Here is an 11,072-nt window from a genome sequence, read left to right on the forward strand (position 1 = left end):
TCTGCCTCAGCTTCCTCAGTAACTGAGATTACAGGCGCGTGCCACCATACCTGGTTAATTTTTGTATTTTTAGTAGAGATGGGGTTTTACCGTGTTGGTCAGATGGTCAGACTGGTCTCGAACTCCTGATCTCGTGATCCACCTACCTTGGCCTCCCAAAGTGCTGGGATTATAGGTGTGAGCCACTGCACCTGGCTTTTCTTGTTTCTTTTTTTTTTTGGAGACGGAGTCTCGCTCTGTCGCCCGGGCTGGAGTGCAGTGGCCGGATCTCAGCTCACTGCAAGCTCCGCCTCCCGGGTTTATGCCATTCTCCTGCCTCAGCTTCCCGAGTAGCTGGGACTACAGGCGCCCGCCACCTCGCCAGGCTAGTTGTTTTTGTATTTTTTAGTAGAGACGGGGTTTCACCGTGTTAGCCAGGATGGTCTCGATCTCCTGACCTCGTGATCCGCCCGTCTCGGCCTCCCAAAATGCTGGGATTACAGGCTTGAGCCACCGCACCTGGCCTTTTTTTTTTTTTTTTAATTTGAGACAGGTTCTTGCTCTGTTCCCAAGTCTGGAGTGCAGTGGCATGATCATGGCTCACTGCAGCCTCGACCTCCTGGGCTCAAGTGATCCTCCAGGCTCAAGCGATCGATCCTCCTGCCTCAACTTCCTGAGTACCTGGGACCACAGGCATGCACCACCACACCTAGCTAATTTTTTTTGTTTTGTGTGTGTGTGGAAACAAGGTTTCACTCTATTGTTCAAGCTGCTCTGGAACTCCTGGGCTCAAGCAATCCTCCCACCTCAGCCTCCCAAAGTGCTAGGACTACAGGCATGTGCCACCACACCCAGCCAAAAATTATTTTTATATGTGTAAAAAGCTATTTCAAACTGACAAATACTTATTCTGGAAAGACTGGTTTTTTTCTTTTTGCAAGCTGAAAAGAGTTCCCTGATGGCCCTTAGATTCTGTAAAAGAGAATCTGGGAGGACAGAAAGTTCAAAATGTGAAGCACTTCATGGCTCAGGACGTTTTAATGAGTAGAGAGTGAATGGGACCTGATCCGTCCCTCTGGCTCACCAGCCTTTCCTAAATGTACAGCAAACATGCTTGCTTCCTGCCACTCTCCACCCTCAGGTCAGGAGGTAACTGAGGTCTTGGCAGCTGCCCTTCAGTCCTTCCCCAAGCCGACTGAGCATCTGGAAGTTAAGCCAAAGGCCAAAAGTGTCCTGACTTCCGGAATAAGCACCTGTGAACTAAGAGAAGACATGGTGAGGCCAAAGCAAGTGCTCAGGGAACATACTACTGTGAAGAACAGAGCAAAAAGAATGATAAGAGATAAGGAGCACCCAGGAGATCTTGTTCAGGGCCAGCCAGTGAATTCCCCTTTCTCTCTCCAGTCCCCCAAATTTCCTATTGCAAGTGTCAGAGGCTCTTAGGTGCTTTTTTTTTTTTTTGAGATGGAGTTTCACTCATGTTGCCCAGGCCTGAGTGCAATGGTGCAATCTCGGCTCACTGCAACCTCTGCCTCCCGGGTTCAGGCAATCCTCCTCTCCAGTAGCTGGGATTACAGGTGTCCGCCACCACGCCCGGCTAATTTTTGTATTTTTAGTAGAGACGGGGTTTCACCATGTTGGCCAGGCTGATCTCGAACTCCTGACCTCAAGTGATTCATCTGCCTTGGCCTCCCAAAGTGCTGGGATTACAGACGTGAGCCACCGCACCCAGCCTGGCTCTTAGGCTCTTGGGCTTGGAGAAGCATGAAGATGAGGATGTTCTATGGCCCAAAAGAGAGATTTTTGTTTTTGATTTTTTTTTTTTTTTTTTGAGACGGAGTCTCACTCCGTCGCCCAGGCTGGAGTGCAGTGGCACAATCTTGGCTCACTGCAACCTCTGAAACTCCACCTCCCGGGTTCAAGCGATTCTCCTGCCTCAGCCTCTTACAGGCATGCACCACCATTCCCAGCTAATTTTAGTATTTTTAGTAAAGATGGCATTTCACTATGTTGGCCAGGCTGGTCTCAAACTCCTGAACTCAGGTGATCCACCCACCTCTTCCTCCCAAAGTGCTGGGATTACAGGCGTGAACCACTGTACCTGGCCCCAAAAGAGAGTTCAGCTTTTTAAGGGCAACCAGTTCCAGGCTTTTGTACATGCTGTGGGCTTGCTTAGAATATTTTCCTTCCATCTAGTCCTGGCTTGCTCCTTTAAAACGTTTTTTTTTTTTTTTTTTAGAGACAGGATCTCACTATGTTGCCCAGGCTGGAGTGCAGTGGTTATTCACAGTCGTGATTATTGCACACTACAGCTTGAAGTCCTGGGCTCTTGCCTCAGCCTCCCTAGTAGCTGGGACTACAATTGTGTGCTGCTGTGCCCAGCTGCCTGGCTAGTTTCTATTCATTATTTGGATTTCAAATTATGGACCATTTTCTCGTAGAAATGGAACACCCACCACCCAACCACCACCACTCCACCTTCACCAACTCTCACCACTCCACCTTACTGTTCTCTAAGAAGAGGTTAGAAGCCCTGCTCCCATGCCATGCCCTGTTCTTCCCTTATCAGCACTATCCCACTCTAACAGTTGTCTGTTTGTTTGTCTACTCTCCCACTGGGATTTCAGTTTCCTGAGGCCAGGGACTATGACTGTCTTACTATCTCTAGCACCAAGATAACTACATGACAGGTACTCAGAAAATGCTTGATATATGGATGAATAAAATAAAGGAATGGCAGAGAGGACAAGTGATAGAGATTTCCTCCACAAGTCTAGAGTGTGGTTCTCAGCAGCCTAAGAGAGGAGCCTTCCAAGCAAGGGAAAGGAACACCAGGCTTTCTCCTCCCTTCCTCTCCTTCCCACTCCTTCCCATTCTTTTGCCAGGGCACCACCCCCCACAACACCCATCTCCACTTCTCATTTGGTGCGAGTTTGAGCTCTGGCTACTGACCAAACTTCAGAACCACAGGGAGCCAAGCCTAGGCACCCTTGCCAGTTATTCTTCACTAGAAAGAGACCCTTCTATAGCCCAGCACCCCCAGTCTAGGATTCCTAAGGGACTGGAGTAAGGAGAAAACAGGGTTGGTCAACACACTGGAGAGTTCCAAGTTCTAAGCCCACACCTCCCATCCTCAACATCAGGAGCACTTCCCTCACATCCTCACCTCATGCTGTTTCCTGGGGTCTCCACTCCCAGACTCCTACTCCAGCTAATTCACAGAAATGTTGATTTCTGGAGCCTTTGGCTGATACATCAGCTCTGACTGTGGAAGACAGATCCCAAGATGGATTGAGAATAGATAGAAAGATAGATAGTGAGAGACAACATAGAGGAAGGGACCCACTGACCGGATATAAACCCACAGTGAGACAAAACAAAGATCAGAGTTGAGAAAGACAGCCCACTTGAGCTGAAGCCTCAGCCCTTTCCACCCACATCAAGGGCCCCTGTCCTATGAAGAAAGATTTCCTTCACCCCTTTGGTCTGCCTATGTGTCCATACACAGCTAAGGGAAGTGACTGTTGAGCAGATCTGCAGGCTTAATGGAGATATTATTTAGCTCCTGGACAAGAACGCTCTCCCAAACCCTGACACATTCTCCTGAGAGGACCCAGCCTGGAGCTCACATCTTCACTGTCACTTCCACTGAACGAGTGTTCTGGCTCCAGCCCCTTCTCAGGGATGCTTCTCTCCTCCTCTGGCATCAGCTCATCCAGCCAGAGGAGTTCCTGTGGTGAGAAGACCCTCTCCAGGGCCTTTCGGACCCCCACAAGGCCCAACAACTGCAGGAATAGAAACATGGCCCAGGCCTGTCAGCAACAGCAGTAGGAACATTAATAATAACACTTCTTGAGCACTTCCTATGTGCTAGGCATTGTGTATCAGTTTCACTGAATGCTAGCACATTCCTATGAGGTAGAATAATTATTCCCATCGTACAGAGAAGGAAACTGAGACCACGTGTGATTAGTAACTTCCCAGAGGTCACACATCTGGGAAATAGTAAGCAGATTGGTTCTACTGTGAAGCCTATGACGCTTAACTTCCTCAATAAGAACAAGGCCAGAAGCCACCTATGTTATACCTCACCGAGTAATAAAAGTGTCACCATTTCCTCTACCAGGACCTCAGATTTCTTCTGGGTTTTATGTTCTTACCTGTGGCTGATCACTCCAAAGAGGTTGGGAAAAGAGGTGAATCAGGTATCCCAGGACTAGCCCATACATAGGTATCACTCTGCCATCTTTTTCTTTGTCTTAGGATTCTCAACCAGGGAGAGCCACAGAGAGTAAGAGGGGAGATTCTTCCTCTCATGGAGGCCTTGGCCACCCTTCCAGGCTCAGAGTCTCCCAGGACCCTCCAGGACAGAGCCCAACCCTGCCTCAGGTTACCATGAGGGGGAAGATGATGGCTGCAGGGGTAGACTTGATTATCCAAAGCAGCCCCAGACAGACAAGCTGGATGGCTGTGAAGAGATGGACCCTGGTCAGAGGCACATGCCTCAAGAGTAGCAGGTCTGGCTGGTGTTTTGCTGGCATCAACAACAGCTTCACTCTCTTAGTGAACTAGGGGAACGAGAGGAAGAGAAAAGCAGGGCACTCAGGTAGCCTGACAGGAGGGTGTTACTGATAGCTATCGTAGCCCAGCACTGGGAGCAGGCGGGAAGCATGGCAGCTGAGTCCCTGAGCCCAGGAGAGACAGGAAAAAGAGAGTAAGAGGGGAATTCACAAATGGCAGGAGATGCCAGCAGAAAAGAAAAAAGGAGTGGGGTTGCTAGGTAATTTTGTTCTTTTTTGTTTCTCTTTTTATTCTTTTTTTTCCTTGTGTTAGGTGATTTTAATGGGCTCACCTGAATGCTGCTAAGTGCTGCCACCCCCATATACAGGAAGATGCCATAGAGTACAGGCATTGGGATGAACTGGTAGAAAGAAGCAGAGAGTTAGCAAAGTTTACCTCTGCCAACCTCCCAGATGCCCCAGGATGCCTAGATGCCCTAGATCCCTCTAGCATCTAGCATCTAGGTCTGCCCAGGCCTTGCTTTTCCTTTCACACTTTTCATGCCTGATCTGACTGAATCCTCAAACCAATCAGATGAAGTAAATGTTATTATTACCTCATTTTACAGATTGGGAAATTGAATTTCAGAGGAATTAAGTAACTTTGTCCATTACTTGGCCTACCACTCCAATCTTATCTATCACATTTCCCTCTGTTCTTTATGCACCCACTATACTAACCGCTTTTCCTTCCCTCAACATGCCCAAGTTTGTTCCTACCCCTTGCAAAGCCTTTTACTTTGCTATTCCCTCCACCTAAAATGCTCTTCCCCCAGACTTTCTCATGACCAGTTTATTCTTATTACTCATGCCTCATCTCATGACACCCTGAAAGGTCTTCATTGACTTTTTAACTTCAGGCCCAATCTAAAGTAGCCCCTGGCACTCTTAATCATCTTATCTTCTTCTATTTGTCATAGAATTTATCACTATCTAAAGTTATCCTATTTTCTTTTTTTTTTTTTTTTTTGAGACGGAGTCGTGCTCTGTCGCCCAGGCTGGAGTGCAGTGGCTGGATCTCGGCTCACTGCAAGCTCCGCCTCCCAGGTTCACGCCATTCTCCTGCCTCAGCCTCCCCAGTAGCTGGGACTACAGGCACCCGCCACCATGCCCGGCTAATTTTTTTGTATTTTTTAGTAGAGACGGGGTTTCACCGTGTTAGCCAGGATGGTCTCGATCTCCTGACCTCGTGATCCGCCCGTCTCGGCCTCCCAAAGTGCTGGGATTACAGGCTTGAGCCACCGCGCCTGGCCCCTATTTTCTTGTTTTAATTTTTTTTCTTTTTCTTTCTTTCTTTCTTTTTTTTTTTTTGAGATGGAGTTTTGCTCTTTCACCCAGGCTGAAGTGAAGTGGCTTGATCTTGGCTCACTGCAACCTCCACCCACCAGGCTCAAGTGATTCTCATACCTCAGCCTCCCAAGTAGCTGGGATTATAGGCACCTGCCACCACGCCTGGTTAACTTTTATATTTTTAGTAGAGACAGGGTTTTGCCCTGTTGGCCAGGCTAGTCTCGAGCTCCTGACCTCAGATGATCCACCCGCCTTGGCCTTCCAAAGTGCTGGGATTACAGGCGTGAGCCACCATGCCTGGCCTCTTGTTTTAACTTTTAAAAATCTTTCTCCTTTCACCAGATTGCAAGGTTGGAAAAATGATTTCTTTTGACTACCATTATATCCCCAGTACCTAGAACAGTGCTTGGTATATGGGTTTTTGTTTGTTTTTTGTTTCGGGTTTTCTGTTTTTTGGGTTTTTTTGTTTGTTTGTTTTCTTTTGTTTTTTGAGACAAGATCTCACTCTGCCCAGGCTGGAGTACAGTGTCACAAACCTGGCTCATTGCAGTCTAGACCTCCTGGGCTCAGTGATGCTCCCACCTCAGCCTCCCAAGTAGTTGGGACTACAGGTGCACACCACCATGCCCAGCTAACTTTTGTGTTTTTTGTAGAGATGGGGTTTTGCCATGTTGCACAGGCTGGTCTCAAACTCCTGAGCTCAAGCGATCCGCCCACCTCGGCCTCCCAAAGTACTGGGATTACAGGTGTGAGCCACGACACCCAGCCTAGCATATGGTTTATGCTCTGTAAATGTCTGTGAATGAGAGTCACCCAGTTAGTAAGTGGCTGATCCAGTCCATCTGGCTCTTTCCGTACTCTACTCTCACCCAGCTTCCATGACCTTTCCCTTCCCTAACCTCTTGTCATCCTGCCAGTGACTCTTGTCTGACATTCTCCACACCCTCCTTGACTGCTTTGCTGTCTTGGCTTGTTGAGCCTTTCTGCTATTACTTGTTACTTAATTTTTGCTCATGTGTGTGTGTTGCTGGTAGGGGCTTAGTTCCATATTTCTTTTCAATATTCCACCGACCCCTACTTCTCCCAAGTGCCTAGCAGTCTCGCATATGGCAAACACTCTATATACCTCTGGTGAAGGAGAAGTGAAGGCTTTTTGCCTCAAAGTTTTTCCGAGGTCCCTTTTTTTTTTTTTTTTTTTTTTTTTTTTGAGACAGCCTTGCTCTTGTCATCCAATGATCACCACTCACTGCACTCTCAAACTCCTGGGCTCAAGTGATCCTTCCACCTCAGGCACACACCACCATGCCCAGCTACCTTTTTTATTTTTTGTAGAGACAGAGTCTCCTTATGTTGCCCAGGTAGGTCTCAAACTTCTGCACTCAAGTGATCCTCCTACCTCAGCCTCCCAAAGTGCTGGGATTACAGGCATGAGCCACCGCACCTGGCCTGATCATACTCTTAGTCTCAGGTTTGTTGGGAGGCTAGAGCAAGGGTAGCACTTAGACCCTAGGGGATGGTGGTGGCACACCCACACATTGCTCCACTGGGTAAAAAGCCCATTGGATAAGAGTTTGGGTTCTCAGACAGATCTGAAAAACTGGCTCGTTTGATGGGCTTTTGCAAATTACTTTGCCTCTTTAACCTTTGGCTGCCTCATTTGTAAGGTACATAGTCCTTTCAGGGTTAATGTGAAGATTAAATGAGACCATGTATGGAGAAAACTTAACAGAGCACCTGGCACACTGTAAGTGTTCAACTAGTGTCAGTTCTTGCTGTGCTCCTATTATTAGTGCACTGACCCTGATCCTGGCTTGTATAACAAAGGTACCTTGAGCACAGGTGCCAGGAAGATGGAGGCTCCTGTAAGGATGAACACCACCAGGCCTGTCAGCCTCTGCTCCCTGTGGGGAGAGGGAAGAGTTAGCTGAGGTCTGGGGGAGTCCCTGGGGTACCCAGACTGGAGATCCTGGCCGAACGCCAGTACAGACCCTAGCAGCAAGAGGAAACTAGAGGAATACCCCAGTAGGTCACCTGGAGGGATGAGCCCTTAGCTTGATGTGAAAAATTGGTGGCGAGGAAGGGGCAGAGCACTTCAAGGTGAGAGTCCCAGACTTCTCCATCAATTCAAGTTCATAGTTGCTCCTCATTTTTATTTTGATGGAAAATTAGCAATGTTTACACTGCCATAAAGACTTACATTTCACAATTTATAAAGTTGATTTCATATAGTTTAGATACTTAGACTGTGTTTCCAACGGTTCCAAAATTGTTTTTATGATGGATTCCTTTGTAACTTCTACATTGAGTAAGGATTATTAGGTGGCACCTGACCCTCCACTTCAGCCCTGGCTGCCTCTACCTTTGCACTGATGATGCTCCTCTTGAGGCCCCTCCCAGTCCCCATGGCTGAGAGAAGAGAGGGGAAGATCTGACTTACCCATCTCAGAGCCCAGAACTCACTCATTGTGCCACTGCAGTGTTTGTAGGACACCAGCTTAGAATTAAAGCTGCCCAAATAACTCTGCCATGTTCCCCATCGCCCTACCTTGCAGCCCACCTCTTACTCCGCTTCCTAAATACTGCCCTCACCTGATACCCAGGAAGTTGGGGAGCTCCCCAGGGGCACAGGCTCTGCTTTCTCTCCGAAGACTGTCCATGTGAGCCAGGGAGATGACAGTGGCTGAGACATACCAAGGCAGTCCAAGCACTGATGTGAGTAGCATCAGCACAGCCACACAGAAGAGGTCCAGGTGGAAGCCAGCTCCCTTCTGCAGGTAGTGGTGGGGGCAATGAGGATGAAGCTAGCCCAGGCCCTGGCCCTCTGTCCTCTGAGGTAGGATGGGGGAGCGGAGACTACCCTGGATCTTCTGTCCCTTGGTCTAGGGCCTTGCCCAGCAGTCCTTACCTGCAGTCTGTATTCCACGCGGTTGAGGATGACCGCTGTGATCTGTTGGTCCATGAAGATGAGGATAGACAGCAGCAGGGCAGGCAGGGCAGCTGCCACACTCCACCACCACGGGTTGGTTCCAAAAGGTGACACCAGCCAGCCACGCCCAGGGAGTGTGGGCTGGGGGAGGGCATTTCATGGACAGGTTGGAGAGGGTCTCCCAAGAGCATCTCACCTGCACACCTCAACCTTGGCATTCTTCCACAACCTGCCCCCACCCCAAGACACTAGATGCTAGTGGGGTGTGTGTGTACAGCTGGTTCAAAGCATCCCAGTGCCTTAAAAGACAGCAGATGGAAGGAGACCAGCCATGAGGTCAGGCTGGAACCAGGGGCTCTGGACTTTGGTTCAGGGTCCCTCCCTCCCTGGAAGAGAAGGAGGTGGCAGATGTGGCCTGCACACACTTCTTGATGTACAGAGCCCTGCTCCCTAGAGATCCCTCTTCCCCTATCCTGGGTGGGGCAACTCAGGCTCAGACCTGCCTTGATCTGAGGCAGGGACAGGGCTGGGTGTGTCTGCGTCAGCTCTGATTACAAGCATACGTATAGGGGAGGGGGCCCCAGTTGCTGCACCAGTTGGAGTCCTCCCTGCTCTCCTGTCTTGGAGGAATTCAGAGAGGAGGTCTCCAAATGCACAGGCAAAGTCTAGAAATCAGTGCTAAGCCTTGTCCTACACACTGTCATGCCCTGGAAAGGGAGTTCCAGCTTTCCTGGATCAGAGTAGGCAATAAGGGGTGCAAAAAAGACAGTGAGGAGTAGTGCGGTGGGCAGGGCCATGCCAAGGGTGGGGCAATCCCATAACAATAATAGCTAACATTTATTGAGGACTTGGTATGTGCCAGGCATGTGGTAAGTGCTTTCCATTGTGATCTTCTGTAAACTCAAAACAATCTACGGAGTAGGAACTATTGTCATTTTATTATTTCCATTTTATAGATGAAGAAATTGAGGCTTAGAAATGTGCATTAACTTGCCTGATGCATAGCTGGGAAGTGGAAGAACTGGAACTCAAACCCAGGGCTGGCTGATCAAGACCCATTCTCTTAACCCATACCCTGTAATAATAGCTACCGTGTATTCTCTGTACCCACGTGTCTGCTGCAGTATTTCATTGAATCCTCGCGACAACCCTGTGGGGCCGTTATTATTACTATCTCTAGTTTATGAGTGAAGAAAGAAGCTTAGAGAAGAGAAGTGTGGGATTTATGCATTTTCCTTTCCCATGATCTGCTGGCCCTGCTTTCCCCTATGGTCCCCCAACCCTATTCCCTGGCTCTCACCTTGAACTCTCTGGGCACCATGAGCTTTGGTGTGGCTAGGCCCAGGAAAGCATCAAGGCCACAGCCCAGCAGGATGGCCAAGACTGAGGAGAAGTCGCTGAGCCCTTTGCGCACCTGGCACACAGTGGACACTCAGTCAGGTCCAGACCTGCCATCCCTCTTTTTCCATACCACTTCCCACTCACAGATAGGACCCAAAGCTTAGAGTCAGGCCCCTCCCACAAAAAGAAAGGTGACACTCACCACAGAGGGGAAGAAGCGGCTGGTCTTTATACACTTGAGGGCCATAGCAAAGAAGAAAGAAGTAAGGAAGAGGAGAAGGGAGAAGAAGGCAATGTCTGGGACTGTATGACAGCCAGGGCCACGAGGCTGGCCTCCCTGCCGGGTACACTCAGGTGGCGGCAGCAAGGATGCATTGATCAGGCCTAGGTCCTGTACACAGGAGAGTCGGGGTGGGGTTACAGGCAATGGAGTAAATATCCTGCTCTCCCGGACCCACTTCAAGGGAGGAGGGACCCACAGAGATACCAAGGGCCCAGGATGGGAAGTTCCCAGCTGTAGGAAATGGCTAAGCCACACTCACCTATGAAGGTTTCCTTAACCTATGGGTAGGAAGAGCTAGGAACCACTGACTGCCTTGGTCTCCACCCTTTCCTTCCTAGAACCTCCCAGGAGCAGTCCCTCACCATGCTTACGATGTCGTCTCTGTCTTTTGGCCTTGTCCTTATCCATTGAGAGTCATTTCCTGGGAAGCAGAGAATAATTCAGATGTATGTTCCCTCCCCTGGGAACCTTCTCCAGCCCCATAAAATTCTAATCTGATGGGTCCAGCTGAACCAGAGTTCTTAACTGTGACTCATCTGTCTGCTGACTCTATCACTACCAAGTGTGTACTGCTCAGGACATTGTCTCATGCCCTCATCCTCTCAAATTCTCTACCCATCTGCATCCCATGTACCAAGCACTGGACCTGGCCACAGCAAATGCTCAGCAAATGTTGACTGAATAGAGAAGTATA

General features: G+C 49.1%; 1 protein-coding gene across 1 annotated transcript; it reads right to left on the reverse strand.

The window, feature by feature from the left end:
- Window positions 1-1,003: 1,003 nt before the first annotated feature.
- On the reverse strand, window positions 1,004-10,968 carry SLC4A9 (solute carrier family 4 member 9). Its single transcript, XM_031935507.1, has 12 exons — window positions 10,938-10,968; window positions 10,741-10,799; window positions 10,298-10,486; window positions 10,055-10,168; window positions 8,734-8,895; window positions 8,418-8,596; window positions 7,657-7,729; window positions 4,832-4,900; window positions 4,374-4,547; window positions 3,609-3,764; window positions 3,146-3,244; window positions 1,004-1,239 (listed from the first exon to the last, which is right to left on the reverse strand). The coding sequence occupies exons 1-11, from the start codon at window positions 10,966-10,968 to the stop codon at window positions 3,191-3,193; spliced, it is 1,260 nt and encodes a 419-aa protein (XP_031791367.1). The 3' UTR covers window positions 1,004-1,239; window positions 3,146-3,190.
- Window positions 10,969-11,072: the final 104 nt, after the last annotated feature.

This window comes from Piliocolobus tephrosceles, chromosome 4 (genome assembly GCF_002776525.5).
Source record: "Piliocolobus tephrosceles isolate RC106 chromosome 4, ASM277652v3, whole genome shotgun sequence".
Classification (NCBI taxonomy): domain Eukaryota; kingdom Metazoa; phylum Chordata; class Mammalia; order Primates; family Cercopithecidae; genus Piliocolobus; species Piliocolobus tephrosceles.